Source organism: Felis catus, chromosome C1 (genome assembly GCF_018350175.1).
Source record: "Felis catus isolate Fca126 chromosome C1, F.catus_Fca126_mat1.0, whole genome shotgun sequence".
Lineage (NCBI taxonomy): Eukaryota > Metazoa > Chordata > Mammalia > Carnivora > Felidae > Felis > Felis catus.
Genome location: NC_058375.1, coordinates 92,738,411 through 92,756,365, shown reverse-complemented (window position 1 = coordinate 92,756,365; position 17,955 = coordinate 92,738,411). Strand labels below are relative to the sequence as shown.

Genomic DNA, 17,955 nt, shown 5'->3' with positions numbered 1-17,955 from the left:
TTTTTGTTCTATTAATTAATTGCAGCCAACTTCCTACTATTGAAAAAAAGAAAGATGATTTAGAGTTAAAGGATTGCTTATCTGTATTAAAAGGTTCACTGGTTCATTCCATCGATGCCCAGAGACCCCAAGATGGAGGTGAGTTTCTATTGCTACTGCTATTGTTTTACCTCTTCGTGTTGACTGTGGCATGTGTTGGTTGAAGTCTTATAGAACAGCATATTGCCTTACGTGGTACAAAATATTGTTGCAGGGGCTCCTGGCTGGCTCAGAAAGTAGAGCATGGGGTTCTTGATCTCAGGGTTGTGAGTCTGAGCCCCACATGGGTGTAGAGATTACTTAAAAATAGAAAATCTTTAGGGGTGCCTGGGTGGCTCAGTCGGTTAAGCATCCAACTTCGGCTTGGGTCATGATCTCACAGTTTGTGGGTTCGAGCCCCACATTGGGCTCTGTGCTGACAGCTTAAAGCCTGGAGCCTGTTTCAGATTCTGTGTCTCCCTCTCTCTCTGCACTCATGCTCTCTCCCTCTGTCTCAAAAATAAAAATAAACATTAAAAAAATGTTTAAAAAATATATAAAATCTTTAAAACTATATATGTCATTGGATCATGAACTTAGAGCTCCTAACTGTAATTTATTCATATTCTTCATCACACACATGTAATGGAGGAAGGAGAATTTGGGTCCAATAGTCAACTATTTTTTATTAGTACTAGGGTTGGTCTTAGAAGAGTGGCGTTCAAGACCTGAGTGTTAAGTGGTTCATACTTTAGTGCAGGGAGTCTTAGAAGGGTAGGTAGAAACAATGTTTGCTTTCTCCTCCATCTTTGAGTCATATGCACCATGTCTGGAGGCTAGCAAAGGTCTAAACACAGAACAGAAGGTATTGGGGATGAGGTTAAGAGATTGTCACAGGCACATGGTCCCACAGTTTTCTTTTGAAGACGGAAATTATCTTCCCATATAGAACATGATACACAACATTGAATAAAACAAACATCATCCACTAGCCAGAAACAATGATTTTTCTGACCATCTTTGGCCTCTAACCAGTAAGAAGTTTTGGTTTTCCCTTGTATAGACATTCTTTTTTATTTTTTAATGTTTATTTACTTTTGAGAGAGAAAGAGAGAGACACTGCAAATGTGCACATGCATGCAAGGGAAAGGCAGAGAGAGAGAGGGGGGACAGAGGATCCAAGGCAGGCTCTGTGCCGATAGCAGAGAGCCCAATGCAGGGTTCAAACTCATGAACCATGAGGTAATGACCTGAGCTGAAGTCAGACACTTAACCAACTGAGCCACCCAGGTGCCCCCCTTGTATAGACATTCTTAATTGATTCTATCAGATTCCTAGTCATCCCAGCCATAGTTACCTTTTTCTCTTAAAGTAGTCAAATTACTGAGCGTAAGTCAGCACTTCAACACCAAATTCAGACTTTATAAAAAAAAGTAAATACACAGGGAATAGATGTGTAGCATGGTGAGCACCTTGTTGTTCATCCCTGCTCAGGGCCCAGACTAAAAGTGTTTTCACAGGGCTGGGCTCCTGGGATGTGCTAGCCATTTGCTCAGAGTGTTCATGTTCAGGGTGATTTATGAGCTATTGCTGAGCACATAATGGTCAGTACAGCTACATAAGCAGTCTTGGCCCCAAATATGTTCACTTGAACTTAGTAAGTCAAATTGGGTCTATAGAGAGGTTCTGTTGGGTTCTGACTGGAAACTCTTTGGATGCGCCTTTGAATTCCAAGACTGAGCTGGGTTTGATGTGAGAAGATGTTCCAGTTCCCTCCAGCTACCTGTAAGGGGCCCATTATAATGCCAAGGATGTAGATTGTCCTTTAATTAGACTAAATCATTTTGATATTTTACACACACACACACACACACACACACACACACACACACACACACCAATAACAATAATAGTAACAGAAGCTGTTTTCCCATGTCTAATGAGAAAGTTCTTTAAACTTCTGGCTTATCTTGGTGGTCTCTTTCTATTTTTCTTAGCATAAATTAAATTTTATCAGTTTAAGTGGGATGATATTTTAGAAAGTAGGATCTGGTTAACAAAGGATCTTCCCTTCCTTAGCAAGAAAGACTTAGAGGTCAGCAAGGAGCATCTCAAGATACAAAGAAGGCATGAGGAGGAGTTTGGGGCTATAGCCTAGGTTGCTACAAGTCTTGCAAAACTAGAATTCATCTTTCTTTTCTCTGTAGGCATTTAAAGATACTCTTTTTACCCTCAGAAATCAGACTTTTTTATTGAAGTATATTTGACTTTTCATATTGTGTAATTTTAAAGTGTACACATTTAATTTGATACATTTATATATATATACTGCCATTATAGTGATAATTAGCATCTCTATCACATTACATAATTATCATTTCTTTTTAGTGGTTGGAATAATTAAGTTCTAGTCTCTTAGCAAGTTTTATGATTATAATACTATACTGTTGTCTATATTCACTGTGCTGTGCATTAGAGCTATAGGGCCTATTTGCCACTCATTTCAAGTTTACACCAGAAAACATCTGTCCTAACCCCCAACCCCCATCACCCATTTTACTTTCTGTTTTTACAAGTTTGGCTCTTTTAGATTCCACCTACAAGGAGTATTATTCAGTACCTGTCCTTCTGATTGACTTATTTCACTTAGCATAATGTGCTCAAGGTCCATTCATGTTGTTGCAAATGGAAGGACATCCTTCTTTCTTATCTTCTTCATCTACTCATCCACTGATGGGCACTTAGGTTGTTTCCATGTCTTGGCTGCTATGAATAATGCTGCAATAAACATGGAAGGGCCTATATCTCTCTGATATCCTGTTTCCATTTTCTTTAGGTATGTACCCAGAAGTAGGATTGTTGGATCATATAGTTGATCTATTTTAAATTTTTTGAAGAAACTCCGTATTGTTTTCCAGAGTAGATGAGCTGATTTACATTCCCACCAACAGTGTTACAAGAGTTCTCTCTTCTCCACATCCTTGCCAATATTTGTTATCTCTTGTCTTCTTGATGATAGCCATTATAACTAGTTTGAGGTGATATCTCATTGTGGTTTTGATTTGCATTTCCTTGATGATGAATGATGTTGAGCATCTTTTCATGTACCTATTGACCATTTGGATGTCTTAGACACATTCTGTTTAAATTTATTTAGTGATAGTTTTCACTGCCAAACAATATATTCATTTATAGGTAGATTTTTAAAATAGTTTTAAAGCTTTTATAGAGATCATGTCTCATATATGCTGTTTCTTCCTTGATCCTTTAAATATTCCCGCAAATAGAGTACCTAGCCTTCTATATCTGGGCATTCTTCAGTATTGTTTTTTCTTTTCTTTTTCTTTCTTTCTTTCTTTCTTTCTTTCTTTCTTTCTTTCTTTCTTTCTTTCTTTCTTTCTTTCTTTGTAGGCTTCATGCCCGGTGTGGAGCCCAACATGGGGCTTGAACTCACAACCCTGAGATCAAGACCTGAGCTGAGATCAGGAGTCAGATGTTTAACTGACTGAACCACCCAGGAACTCCTTCTTTTTCATTTTTAAACTACAAATTACTGAATGCTCATTCTGTGCCAAACACTATGCCAAGAGATTTACACGCACTATCTCATGTTCTCCTAGCAATCCTGTGAACTAGGTATTATTATTCCTATTTTTCAGAAGAGGAAACTAAGACTCAGAAAAATTAAGTAACTTGCCTGAAGGCATATAGCTAATGAGTAGAGAAGCTGGAACTCACATCTAAGTCTCTCAACTCTTGCTTTCCCACTGTGCTCTTGACTTTCCTGGGAAGCATTTTTCCTTGTTCTTCAATTTGGGTTGGAGTAATCTTTAATTCTGTTCATGAAGATATGCCTCACTTCACAGTAAATATTAGGCACTAAATAATTCAAAGTAATCCTTCAGTGATTCTTCTCCTCTTTCTCCCATCCTCCTCCTCCTCTCCCTATTCCCTCCTCCCCCTCTTCCTCTTCTTCCTCCTCTTCTTCTTCTCTTCTCCCTCCCTCCTTCCCTCTTCCCCCTCCCTCTCTTTCCCCCTTCTTCCCTCTCTCTCTCTCTCTCTCCCCTCTCCCCTCACTTTAAACAAAATATTTTTTTGATTTGAGTTCTCTAACATTGGCATATATCTATAAATTAAGATTTTGAACAATGTTCTGTAGATGTCTTTACCACATTTAGTTTGTACTCCTTTTTTCTTGGACAATTTAGCTCATTTTTTTTTTTTGGTCAAACATATTATTTTAGATTTTCAGGTTATCTAATAAACCACAAGTTCACAGACTCAGAAAAATTTAGAAGGGGAGAGAACCGCAGAGATCCACTCACCCAACCCTGTCATTATATGGTCAAGGGAGGTAGCTGGTGGCTGCAGGCCCCCTGGTTGAGTCAGAGCCTCAGTTACTCCACCTAAAACTGGAGGAAATCTTACTGCTTCTAAGGAGTTGTTCCACGAGTTCGCAAGTTGAGAAGAGGTATCTAAATGGATGGTTTTTTTACAGAGAGGGAGGGAGGCAAACCATAAGAAACTCTTTTTTTTCTTTTATTTTTTTATATGTTTATTTATTTCTGAGACAGAGAGAGACAGAGCATGAGCAGGGAAGGGATAGAGAGAGAGGGAGACACAGAATCAGAAGCAGGCTCCAGGCTCTGAGCTGTTAGCACAGAGCCAGCTGTAGGGCTCGAATTCCCGAATCCATGATCATGAGATCATGACCTGAGCTGAAGTTGGTCACTTAACTGACTGAGCCATCCAGGCACCCCTAGCCCTGCTACTTTAAGATAGTAATCTTTCACTTTCACCCTAAGTTCTTACTTTGTGGAATATATATTCCAAATAGCATTTCCTAAGAGAGATTGAAAAATACGTGCTCATCAACTGGAGATCAAATTCTCCCTCAAAATTTAATGAATGAAACATGTAAAACCTCCTCCCAACCTTTTTTTTTTTAAATTCCTTGCTTATACACCACTTGGCTGAGCATTCTGCCTTCATATTTATAACTGAATTTCCCTAAATGAAAAGCATCCATTTTGTTCTGGTATAGACAGCAATATAAGCATAGTGTCATACATTATTCCAATACATTTAACAATGACGTTCTTCTTGTTTTGCACAGACTAGGAGACACAATGAAGACAACCAATGAAAACCAAAAGATCTACAGTTACAATTAAGAACATCAAAAAGAGGCAGCAAAGGACAAAGGAAGTCAGGCTGCACATACATGGAGGAAGCCAGTTTCTCAGAAGACACAACTCCTAAGCCACAGGAACATTTGCTTTTTGGTAGGGATTTCTCCCAAATTAAGATATACAGCGATTACAATTTTACCTCAAAAAATGACATCCTTGATGTCTCATATCAAATTATGTCAACAGTAGATGATCCTCAAAAAAAGGCCACATACAAAGAGATTTGTGGAAATGCAGACATAACCAAGACTTGGGATAAAATGACTGAAACTGTTGTTAACAAAAACTATGATAAAGAGAAACAATCCACCATAAATCTTGATATTCCAGCTAATGAAAGAGACCCTTCAAAGTCAAACCTTTCTGATATTTTACTCCATCATCTTTCCAAAGAGGAATTCTTAAAAGGTCAAGGCATTAGTTGTGAAACTTTCCCTGAGATTTCTAATGCTGGCTGCTCTGATGAAGCCATTATTAAAAATATTATTTTGCACTATGCTAAGAATTCTTGGCCAAAAGAACAAACCCTGGAACTCACAGGCCCTCTCAGCCCCAAAAGGGATGATGAAAGCAGCAATAAGCCCTATTGTTCTCGAGCTATGAGAGAAGAAAACACCTCTAATTTAGAAGAGCCAGTGGTTGCTGGAGAGAATCAAGAAACTTCAAATTTTCTAACTAAGATCAAGAGTCTATGTGATAAACCAAAAAGTTTCCAAGGGCAGCCACCCCAGAAACAACAGACTGAAAAAGCAATTTCAGGCAATTGGTTGAAATATGGTCATGACCAGGTTCATTACCAGTTCTCTGATTTCCTTAAGGTTGCTCCCAAAGTGAAAATCCCTAAAAATAACATAATTAATAAGCCACTTATAATAGATACAGAAGCCAGCCTTTCTCCTAAACTGAGAGATAAGTCAGTTATGATGCAAGGTATTTTAGAAAGCATATCTAGGTCAAATTGTATTGAAAAACAAAAGCAGAAAAGGAAAACTACTGATTCTTCACAACAGACAGAGGTGAGTAAAAGTAGTCTCCAGGGAATGCACAATCTGGGCAACTTCCCATCCATATCAGTGGGCCTTTGCAAGGTGCGTGGAACTGACTTCTAGTCTTTGACCCCTCAGAAGCTCAGTGGGTGTCTTCCTGAGAAGAATCAGGGGCTGGACAAACAACACACAATAGTATAAATTCCAAACTCTTTGACCTGGAATTTGAGTCCCCCCGCTGCCCTGCTTTTTTTTGCTTCATCCTACCCTTATAAACTTAGCTCCCATCCCTCAGGAGTCATCTTCAGTGACCTGGCTGGTCCCCAAGCTCTCTGGCCGCTCACCCACTGAGCTCCTGCCCTCCATGGAACATCCCACCTATGCCTATTCAAAATCTGGTCATTTTCATGGCCTCTTTCAATTCCCTGTTGGCCACAGGACTTTTCAGACCCTCACTCCCACTCCCATTCAGTCCTTCACACCCTCTTTTGTTTAGTTTTCTTTCAGAGCATTTATCTCAGCCTGCTTTGGATCATAATAATTTGGAAATATCTGTTTTTTCCACTAGATTTGAGTACTGTGGAGGGCAGTAACCTTGTCTTCATCTTTCCATTGCCTAATTCCCCTAGGGGCTTGGCCTTGTGTCTTCTATATATTACACCCTTAGTTATTAACGCTAAATCAGATCAAATTAAGATCTTTAATAACATAATCCAAGCTTGCTACATTGGTAACTAGTTAGTACCATTTTTTAAATGCTTATATTGGGATTTTTTTTTTTTTAAGTAATCTCTGCACCCAACATGGGGCTCGAACTCACAACCCTGAGATCAAGAGTCGCAGGCTGTACTGATGGAGGCAGCCAGGAACTCCCAAAGACCAAATTTTGTTAATGTTTAATTTATACTATCTCCCCTTTCCTCATCTCCCGTCCCCCCATCTATCTCCCAACACGTTGAGTCTCAGGGCCTCGATTATTTAAGATTCAGTGGTGAGGTAAATTCACATTAATGATCAAAGTAAACATTTCAGTTCTCTGGCACTTTGTCAGGACAGTATGATCTTTCCCTGAAGCTTTGTATGAAGGGCACTCTGGACTGAACACTCTATGCCTGTTTCCATTTCTACTCCTTCATGCTTCAACTCCTTTCTCTAGCAACTGAATGCTCTGGGGAGCTTGAACAGAACCCCTCCCCCAGCCCCACTCCATCCCCTCCCCCCCTCCCCCCCCCATACCTGAATCTAGCAGCTCCACTTGGCCTTGACTGGAATGCGTCTCTATGTCTGACATTGGCAAGTCTCAGGGGTCCTCATTCTGCTTGCACCCACCCCTGGGTGCACAGGGGTGCACAGTCCTCAGTGCTCTGAGGTTAGCAGGAACAGAAATGGATATTAGGCTCACCTTTCTCTGGCAATGGAAGTCTAAAGTCAGGTGTCTTATTTTCTCTAGTCCTGCTAATTGAGGTTGGAGAACTAGACTCTATCAGTTCTCTGTCATACAGTTGAGACATTCATAATAACCAAAGTCTAATTTGACCACCACCATTTAGCTCTCTGGCACTAGCATGTTTCTGAGCTTTATGTGTAGACTCTCAAGGTGAGTCACTCTGGAATTTAAGCTCCTGTCCTGTTAGCTTATGGCAAGTAAACAATCACTATCATGACATACATTTTGGAACTTAATGCATACTATTTTATATTTTTCTCCAGAATGTGGCTACTGTGTGCATGGTGTTAGTGAGAGTACCAGTGACAGAGCTGGCGACAAGACCAACAATGGCCGCTGCCCTCATGGACCTCATGGTCCAGTTTTAGGAGAAACGTTTCAGTGTTCCCCACAATAGTATCAAACATGGTAGTAGTAACAGATATGGTAATATCTAACACTTAATCCTTGTAACAACCCTAGGAGGTAGGTTCTATTTCTACCCTTATTTTATTGCTGAGGAATTTGAGGTTTACAGCGATGGGGTCATTGCCTTGGGTCACCTGGGAGGTAAGTGTCAGAGTGGAATTCAACCTTGGCTTTGGGAGCCCAGCTCTTGACACAACTCTGGGCTGCCTCCATGATGACCACAACATTTTGGATCATTTTGAATAATGGCGTCACCAATCTGTGTCAACAATAATGTTTTCTTATCCTTTAATTGTGCAGATGGAGCCCACAATACATATTCATCAAGACAATCTCACAGGTACCAGCATTTTAATTTAATTTAATTTAATTTAATTTAATTTAATTTAATTTTATTTTATTTTATTTTATTTTTACTATTTATTTATTTTTAGGAGAACGCAAATTCAGGGGGGTGGGCAAAGAGAGGAGAACAGAAAATCAGAATCAGGCTCTGTGCGGACAGGTTGACAACAGCAAGCCCAATGTGGGGCTCAAATTCATGAACTGTGAGATCATGACCTAAGCCAAATTTGGATGCTCAGCTGACTGAGCTACCCAGGTGCCCCACTAGCATTTTTAAACTTCTGATTTAGATATACATTTTGAAAACTTTTTTTAAACTTTTTTTTTTAATGTTTATTCATATTTTGAGAGACAGAGCATGAGTGGGGAGAGGCAGAGAGAGAGAGGGAGACACAGAATCTGAAGCAGACTCCAGGCTCTGAACTGACAGCACAGAGCCCAATGCAGGGCTCGAACTCACAGACAGTGAGATCATGACCTGAGCTGAAGTTGGACGCTTCACTGACTGAGCCAGGCGCCCTGAAAACTTTTTTTTTAATAGCAAATGGTGATGGTTGCCACAGACTTCTGTTTTTAGTACTTCATAAATCTGCAGTGAAGTTGAGATGAACAGAAGCCAAAACTTATTCTCTCTTACACAGGAATAGAATCTGAGACAAGTGTCTTTAAGGTGTCATCAACCTCTCAGAAAGACCCTTGCCCAAGTTCTTCTTACATATTTCAAAAGATAACTGAAGGGAAACAGATGTGCCAGAAGTTAAAAGAACAGACTGATCAACTGAAGACTAAAGTAATATTTTGAAAGATTATGACCAATAGAAGTGACCAAATTCAGACATAAGACATCATGCAATTAATGAAATATTGCATTTTTTCACTACAGGTACAAGAATTTTCCAAAAGCATAGCACAGGACTCTCCTTGTCATTTGCAAGACAAGAAGCTGGTAAAAATTTTATCAAGTTTTAAACATCTTTGTTAGGGAATTTGATGTACATAAGTATGAATGACTTTATAGCACCATGTTTCCTCTACACTGGGGGGCATAGAAATGTTCTGGTGGAAATGTTTTGCTGAAGATTAAGGGCTGTGACCTCCAGAGGCCTAGCCTTGTGTTTCACATATGTTGTACCCTTAATTATTGATTAATTGAATTGAATTAAGACCTTTAATAATCTATTTCAAGCTTGATATATTTGGTAACTAGTACAAAATTTTGTCAACGTTTAATTTATACTATTTCCCCTTTCCCTCTCCCCGACCTCTCAACATGCTGAGGTTCAGGACCTCCTTGATTATCTGGCTCAGGGGTTTGTGTTATAGGAGCTAAAAGAGCTTAGAGTTCTATTACTATGTGTATTTATCCCTTGTTCATTCTCAGAGGAGTCTATTACTTATGGCTATTATTCCTCAGTGGCCACCCAACAATAAATCTGAGACCATGGTAGGCTTAAGAGAATAACATGCCAGCTGTTATACAGGGCAAGTCCATCCAGAGTTGGTGGGTCCTGGGGGATACAGATTATAAAATTTGCCAATATCTGACAACTCAACATATAAAACTTTGCAAACTCAAACCTGATCTTAAAACTATGCTTTTCAGATGAAAATCTGTGATTTTCACATCCTTGCTTGTTGTTGCATTTAATCAAATCACTAATTTATATTGTAACCACAGTTCATCAGTGCCAGGGTTGTGGGAAGTTGGGGTGGAACATGGTAATGGGGCAAAAAGCTGAGATTGTTAGAGCCAGAAATGTGCAAAGTCAAAGACGTCATTCGGGCCACTGGGTCAGCAATAAGGCAGGTGGTCAGAAGTCCTGATGTGAAGGAGCACAAACAAAGCAATGGCAGGCTGTGCGGTAGAAACCAGACAGTATAGACAGAGGAAAGGAGGACTCAAATGTTAAGAGACACAGTTGATCACTCTCATTCATCTATTATATTAATTAAATAACTAATTAATTAATTAATTAATTAATCAATTCAACATATACTTATCAGGTACTTCCTATGTCCAAGACTCTGTACCAGGTGCTAGAGATTTGGAGATAAAGAAACAATTTCTTTTTCAAGTGGCTTACAGTCTCCTGGGAACAGATAGGTAAATAGACAAGCAACATGAAGCTTGAGAAATAATGCTAATGGCAGCTTAGAAGCGGCTCACCCTTGACAGTTAGAGGGTACTTTGCAAGACTCCCTGGAAGTGACTGACCTCGGAGTTTGGCATCGTAGGATGAATATGTATGAGATTGACAGGGTAGTTACAAAACAGTGGTCCAAGAAAAAGAATCACCAGTCACAATGGCACAGGGGACAGAAAACCCTGATGGGATGAGGAATTGTGTGGTACTGTAATTAGCCAGATGGAATCCAGGGTTCATGTGGTGAAGAGGAAGGGACGAGACAAGGACTATTCATGAAAGACCTTTAAACCATGCTAAGAAGATTATATTTCACCCTGAGGTTGAGTGAGGGGGCAACACTGGAGGACTGAAAGCCAAGAAATGGTGAGCACCATGGGGGCAAGACTTAGGGACAAAGCCTGGCTAGGAAGCCATATTCCAGGTAACAAGTTATGAGCGCCTGAACCAAAACTAGCAATGAGGATGGAGAGGGGGACAAATCTAAGAGTTTAACAAAGTGGTTGCACATTAAGAGGGGAGAAGAAAGGACGGGAGGAGGCTTGGATGAGTTTCAGATTTCTAGCGTGGGCAACCAAGGCCAGGACTAAAAATGGAAGATCCAGTTCCTAATGGGTGTGGGAGGCAGGCAAGAGGCAAGGTGCCAAGTTCATTTTGAGGTCCCTGTAGGACATCCAATTGGAAAGATCCAGTAGGCAATTAGAGCAATGGATTTGGACCTCAGAGGAGTTGCTTGGGCCAGAAATGTAAATCTGGATATAGTTGTGGGTTGAAGCTATGAAGTATATGAAGTTTACTCCCAGGCAAACCTGCAGAGTAAGCAGTAAAGAAGCCCAAGGAAAGAATCAGCAAACAGGGGCAGGTAAAAGAGGGTTCCTCAAAGGAGACTGACAAGCAGTGACCTCAAAGCTCAAGGCAGACCTGCAAGGGGCAGAGCTGTAAAGCCAAAAGAAAAGAAGGGGGTATGGGCCACAACAACACATGTTCAAATAACAGGAAAAAAAAAAATCAAGAAGTGAATTGGATTTGGCAACCAAGAGATCATGAGGGACCTTGACAAGCCCAGTTTTATTTAATGAAGTGATTCTGTAAAAGCCAGATTGCCAGAGTGAAGCAGTGAATGATAAAGGAGATATCAAAAAAGTCTGGTTTTGGGGTGCCTGGGTGGCTCAGTTGGTTAAGCATCCGACTTCGACTCAGGTCATGATCTCACAGTTCGTGGGTTTGAGTACTGCATCGGGCTCTGTGCTGACAGCTGAGAGACTGGAGCCTGCTTCAGATTCTGTCTCTCCCTCTCTCTCTGCCCCTACCCTGCTCACACTCTGCCAAAAATAATAAATAAATATTAAAAAAAATTTTTTTTTAAAGTCTGGTTTTCAGGAACTGGGAGAACACAGATTTTTTTTTTTTCAACGTTTATTTATTTTTGGGACAGAGACAGACAGAGCATGAACGGGGGAGGGGCAGAGAGAGAGGGAGACACAGAATCAGAAACAGGCTCCACGCTCTGAGCCATCAGCCCAGAGCCTGACGCGGGGCTCGAACTCACGGACCGCGAGATCGTGACCTGGCTGAAGTCGGACACTTAACCGACTGTGCAACCCAGGCGCCCCATAGATTTTTAAAGGGCTGAGCAAAGCAGAGGGAACTGGTTCAAGGCACTAGCCTTCTGAGGCCTCAATCCAGGAAGTTTCCCCTTGATGCTAGAGGATATGAGGGGATTTGTATTAGGGCAGAGATGAGAGTCAAGGTGATTCCTGACAGTGTCAGCCTTGGCCTGAGATTTCCAGGCCCATTTGATTCAGCATTGGAAGAAGGCCAGAGAGGGCGACACTAACCTTCTCAGCATGAACAACACAACAGAATGGAAAGCATCTGGATGTTGGAACAGACAATGTAGTTCTATATACTGGCTGTACGATCTTAGGCACTTCCCATCTCAGAGTTGCCATGAGGATTACATGAGGTACATTTATAGCTAGAAAACTGTGCCCTATCTTCTTCTGAGATACAACACAATTTAAATCCCAAGATCTTAAATTTTAATTTGTAATTGACTTTCTCTCTTTTCTCTTTCCTTTGAACACCTAATTCCTTCTTACGTTTTCACTATCTGCATGCTACCAATTCCTAAATTCCTGGTCCTACCTTCTCATCTACAGCTCCAAATGTTTGTGTGTATCTTTACTTGGCTCTCCCACTCTTGCTGAAGATTCTACATGTCCAACATTGACAGCTCCATTCAAATCTGTTAGCCTTTCCAAATTCCTCAGTTTAGTCAGGGGTTCACATTCTTTCCGCCTCCCAAGCTAGAAACCTGAGCATTATCAGTGAGATTTACAGTAGTACCAGGCAGGGTCCTGGCAGGAACTAGATGGTTTATTCCGATGGAACAACTGAGGGGAGTTTAATAAGGCATCATTTTACAACAGCGTGGGTAAGGTTCAGGGAAACCAATAAGGGACAGAAAGCATCTCATAGAAGGAACAGTGGGGCAGAAAGAAAGGAGGAAGAGCAGATATTGGAGCCTAGGGAGAGTAGCTATAATGGTAGGAGTAGCTGACAAGCTCTGCTTTTGGTAGAGAGACACAGCCAATCCACTGGGATACAGGCAGGAGGACATCAGGGAAATAAAGACCCCTACCTCATCTTTCTTCATTTCCTCTCTTCTGTCATTGCTTTCTATTGACTGAAACCAATGCCAGGGCAGGGAAGCCTATTGGTGCAGTCCACTGAAGGTCAGCTTCCTGGCTGGGGCACGGAGAAAGATGGAGGACAAATCTGGGTGGGGGGAACATGGAAGACATCTACCACACTTGCCATTTTTTTTTCAACGTTTATTTATTTTTGGGACAGAGAGAGACAGAGCATGAGCGGGGAGGGGCAGAGAGACAGGGAGACACAGAATCGGAAACAGGCTCCAGGCTCCGAGCCATCAGCCCAGAGCCTGACGCGGGGCTCGAACTCACGGACCGCGAGATCGTGACCTGGCTGAAGTCAGATGCTTAACCGACTGCGCCACCCAGGCGCCCCCACACTTGCCATTTTTTATGCCCTATGATCAATATGTTTCCAAACTTGGAATAATAATCAGATTTAATAATGATGATGGTGATGATCCTGGCACTAAGCATTAACTCATTTAACTTTCACAGTATGAGGTGAGGGCTATTATTGTCTCAGATGAGAAAACTAAAGTTTAGAGTTCAAATTGACTAAAATCATAATAATTATTAGGTGAAAGAGTCTGAACTTGAACCCTGGGGTGTCTGATCCTGTAACCCTATTGTTGTGTCCCTCCAACCATCCTTTCCTCTCCATGTTCATGGACACTGCCTGGCCCAGGCCTTCCTGAGCATCCTTCAAGCCTGATGTAGGTCTCACTTCTTGCACTGAGCCATGGCAAAGTGCCATGGCAAAGTCCTTGAATCCCGTTTCTTTTCCCAACTGGAATAAAATCCCTGAGACTGATGTAAATTTTGTATGTCTCACGCATTTGGCCCAGGGCCACGTATAGGCAGTGCTCAGGGAATATTTAGCTATTGGGGCTGCAGTGCTGAAGCCTCTATACATCAAGACCAGACCTTAACCTGCACCATGTAAGTGTTAATCTGCACGAGGCTGCATGTGTTGACGTCTAGAAGACCCATTTGAAGCTCTGGCTAAACTTCCTAATGCCCCATCCCTCCAAGTGCCATAGACTCAAACTCAGATCCTCTAACTTCAGTCCCTTTTAAGGTCCTTGTGGCTTCAGACATACCTCCCAGAGCTCCAATTTCCTCCCATATACAATCGAGATAATAAAATCTACTTTGCAACATTTACAACATTGATGTGTGGATTAAGTAAGATAATGCTCAGGAAAGTGCTCTATAAGCTAAAAGCCATTCTGCAATAGCACAGGACTATTGATATCCTATTAAGGAGTTCAGAGGCCTCTGAGTGGGCCCTGGGGAAGAAATCGGAAGTCGCCGTATTGAAAAAGCTGTGTGCTGGAAGGGCGTTGTGAATGTGGAGATGCCTGGGTTGCCTCTGTTTTACATGTCAGTCTCTGAAACAAAACAATTGCCAGGAGAAGGGTGGTGGCTTCATTTTGAAACTACCATAGTGTACACTCTCCTTGTATTTTGGGGGGAAACAACCACTCATGCGTGATTCTGGTGACTTTACTGCTGCAGGTCCTGGAGAAACTGCAGGGACATCTTGAACTACTGGAGCAGGAGTTTAGGGACAACAAGGAGAAGCATCTGGCTTTGAAGCAAATTCACAGGCATGAATCCCCAGCTGTCGGTGACTTTGATCCAGAAAGGTCAGGCTTAAACTGTGTGAGGTGGAGGGGTCAGAGGCAACCTCCTTCAGGTGGGATTCTGATATGGCTGCTGGCTTAATGCTTGCACAGCCCCTGGCCTAGGGTCAGCAAAAACTGTGCCATCACTGAACAAGTGTTAGCGCATGAGACAAACAATGTGGAACTCCCGCTACGTATAAAGTCCTGTCCTGGGCACTGACCCAGATGGAGTCCTCCACATGAACAATTGTCCCCCAGAGGAGCAATTTTGTACTACAATCCTGCCCTTTGTTGTGTGTCATAACTGGTTCTGAGACCCAGAACAGTGTAAGAAAATCCTGGAAAGGCTCACACGCTAACCCCAGAGGGCCTTCTCTCTAAGCTCCTTGTGTCCTGGCCTTCATCCCACTCCTTCCTCTGTCTCCCCTGCCTGGCTCTTCTGTCCTTCCCTTTTCCCCCATTTTCTTTCCTATCTGCAGACAATTCCAAAGGGGCAGTGGGTATGAGAGGACCATTGCTAGGTTGGTTAATGTGGGGGTGAAGAACCCACAAAGCCTGATAAATTTAGGGAAAATGTTAAAGCTTGAAGTCAAAATGACTTCTGAGTTAATTCACATTAGAAACTTAGATGCAAACTCACTGAAGTTTCCAACTGGCCATTTTTATGGCCCTGTGCTCCTCTCTCTCCAATCCAAACAATTTTAAGATGTATTCCAGGACTCAAGGCTAGGATTGTTTCCATTTAATTTCCTGGTATGAATTAAAAGAATCCATTTAGGAGACTTAATCTCTGTAAATTCAACTCTTTCTATTCATTGCATTTTTACACGGAATCTTTCTTGATGCCAGATTACTTTAATGGTTTATATTTCGGCACTAGCGTCCTGAGGTATTTTTTCCAAAGTACAATTTCACCTTTTCAAAATGAATGAAATCTCTGTCTACTGTTATTTCAATACTGAGTAATTAGACAGCAAGGATGAGGTTTTAATATTGATTTTTTTTTTGCCCAAAGGCTTATTTTGTTTTCTGGGAAAAGAAAGATCTCTACATACTTTCACTATTTATTTAAAAACTAATAGAGTAAGGATATTTATTTTCCGAGGAATCCCACTTGTCTAGGCAGTCATTTTAAAGTTGGGCCTCTGTGCACATTCAGACCAAAGTTATGCAACACCTTATTTATATCCTAGTTACACCCACAGTGTGCTGGACCCAGTATAAATCAAAAAAGTTTCAGCTGTAATTATGTCCCATATACAGGAAAAGCTTTCAACACTGGGGCAAGGGAAGGACCCAGTCTCTCCGAAACTCGGTTAAAACCACCTCAGAGCAAGCAAGGCTGCTCCGTTTGACACTGGTCCTCTTGTTCTCGCATGGGCATAATGTGGCAGTGAGCAGAACCCCATACAATTAATTGTCCAGAACCTTCTAAGTGTTGAATCTAAAGGCCATTGTAGATGGCTTTCTGCAAGGGAAAGAATTCTGCAAGTTCATTGGCTAATTACTTGTTTAAGTCTGCTATGTGCTCTTACTAAAACCTTATTGGGGCACCTGGGTGGCTCAAGTAATTAAGCATCCGACTCTTGATTTCTGCTCAGGTCATGACCTCGTGGTTCATGAGTTTGAGACCCGTGCTGACAGGGTGGAGCCTGCTTAGGATTCTCTCTCTCTGACTCTCCCATGCACTCTTTCTCTCAAAATAAATAAACGTTAAAAAAAACACAACAAACGTATTATTGCCTTTAAAAGGTAATATGCGGGGCGCCTGGGTGGCTCAGTTGGTTAAGCGGCCGACTTCAGCTCAGGTCATGATCTCGCGGTCCATGGGTTCGAGCCCCGCGTCGCGCTCTGTGCTGACAGCTCAGAGCCTGGATCCTGTTTCAGATTCTGTGTCTCCCTCTTTCTCTGACCCTCCCCTGTTCATGCTCTCTCTCTGTCTCAAAAATAAATAAATGTTAAAAAAAAAATTAAAAATAAAATAAAATAAAAGGTAATATGCAAAAATAGTTCTTTTATTTCATGCATCTTGTTTGTCAGAATGTAGTCTGATAGTCATTTCACACGCTGACCCCAGAAGTCAAGGAGTCAAGAAATGGGGTTCTGCCTCCACCAATCCCTCTCTCTGATATTATCAACATACAATCTTGTCTTCTCCTTTATGGAAAAGATCACAAAATCCCTCGAAAATGTCTTTTCTCCATCTCCAGATCTGCATGTTTTCACCTCCTCTTTCTTCCTTCACTCACCTCCAACCCATCTGGCCTGGTCCTTGGGCCCATTTCTTCCCACTACCTTCAGGTCTATCTCCACCATTTCAGAACTTCCTTCAAATTTTCAGCCTCTCCTTGTCCTCTGCTTAACTCTCATTTGCCTGCTAGATTAGAGCATATTTTCCTATATTTTACTTGATTATCAACAGTTTTCCATGCATAGATCTTTGTCCCACCGCTTGCTGAGTACAGCAGCCTTTCCCACAGGATGAAAAGGCCACTTTTATCACATAAAAAACCCCCCACATATAGATAGGACTGGTTCTCTTCCATCCCATTGATCTGCGTTTCTATTTCTACATTAACCACACAGTTTTAAATTAGTGTAGTCTAGGGGTGCCTGGGTGGCTCTGTCGGTTGAATGCCCCACTTTGGCTCAGGTCATGATCTCATGGTTTGTGAGTTTGAGCCCTGTGTTGGGCTCTGGGCTGACAGCTCAGAGCCTGGAGCTTGCTTCAGATTCTGTCTCCCTCTCTCCTCTCTCTCTGCCCCTCCTCCACTCATGCTCTGTCTCTTTCTCTCTCAAAAGTAAACATTAAATAAATAAATAAATAAATAAATTACTATAGTCTAGTGTATATTTTGACATATTTCTTCTTTAAATTTTCTTTAGCTGTTCTTGAACACCCTTCTTACTAATAAACTTTATAAATAGCTCACCAAACTTCCTTAGGGACATGCCACTCGAATTTTGTTCAGAATTGTGTTGAATTTACAGATTAGAGAAGAGTTGAAATCTTTGCAATGAGTAGTCCCATCCAGGAGCATGTTTTCTTCATGCAGATTTCATGCATGTTTTGTTAGATTTATTCCTACCTATTTGGTAGGTTTTCTCAGCATTATTAACAGATGTT

At 41.4% G+C, this 17,955-nt stretch overlaps 1 protein-coding gene and 1 long non-coding RNA gene across 7 annotated transcripts in view; one reads left to right on the top strand and one right to left on the bottom strand.

The window, feature by feature from the left end:
* The first annotated feature begins 5,242 nt into the window (after positions 1-5,242).
* AKNAD1 (AKNA domain containing 1) overlaps positions 5,243-17,955 on the top strand; it is a 37,981-nt gene continuing 25,268 nt past the window's right edge. For 5 of the 6 annotated variants that reach the window (XM_006934956.5, XM_019837540.3, XM_019837538.3 and 2 more), the window contains exons 1-5: positions 5,243-6,226; positions 8,352-8,391; positions 9,038-9,186; positions 9,280-9,342; positions 14,719-14,849. In XM_006934956.5, coding sequence (XP_006935018.1) covers positions 5,243-6,226; positions 8,352-8,391; positions 9,038-9,186; positions 9,280-9,342; positions 14,719-14,849 — 1,367 coding nt within the window. The remainder of the gene's footprint in view (positions 6,227-8,351; positions 8,392-9,037; positions 9,187-9,279; positions 9,343-14,718; positions 14,850-17,955) is intronic. The other variant, XM_045033246.1, reaches the window with a different exon arrangement.
* LOC102901721 overlaps positions 6,223-17,955 on the bottom strand; it is a 28,054-nt gene continuing 16,321 nt past the window's right edge. The window contains exons 5-6 of the long non-coding RNA XR_002744631.2: positions 7,433-7,560; positions 6,223-6,370 (exon numbers count right to left, since the gene is read on the bottom strand). This is a non-coding gene — a long non-coding RNA (uncharacterized LOC102901721). The remainder of the gene's footprint in view (positions 6,371-7,432; positions 7,561-17,955) is intronic.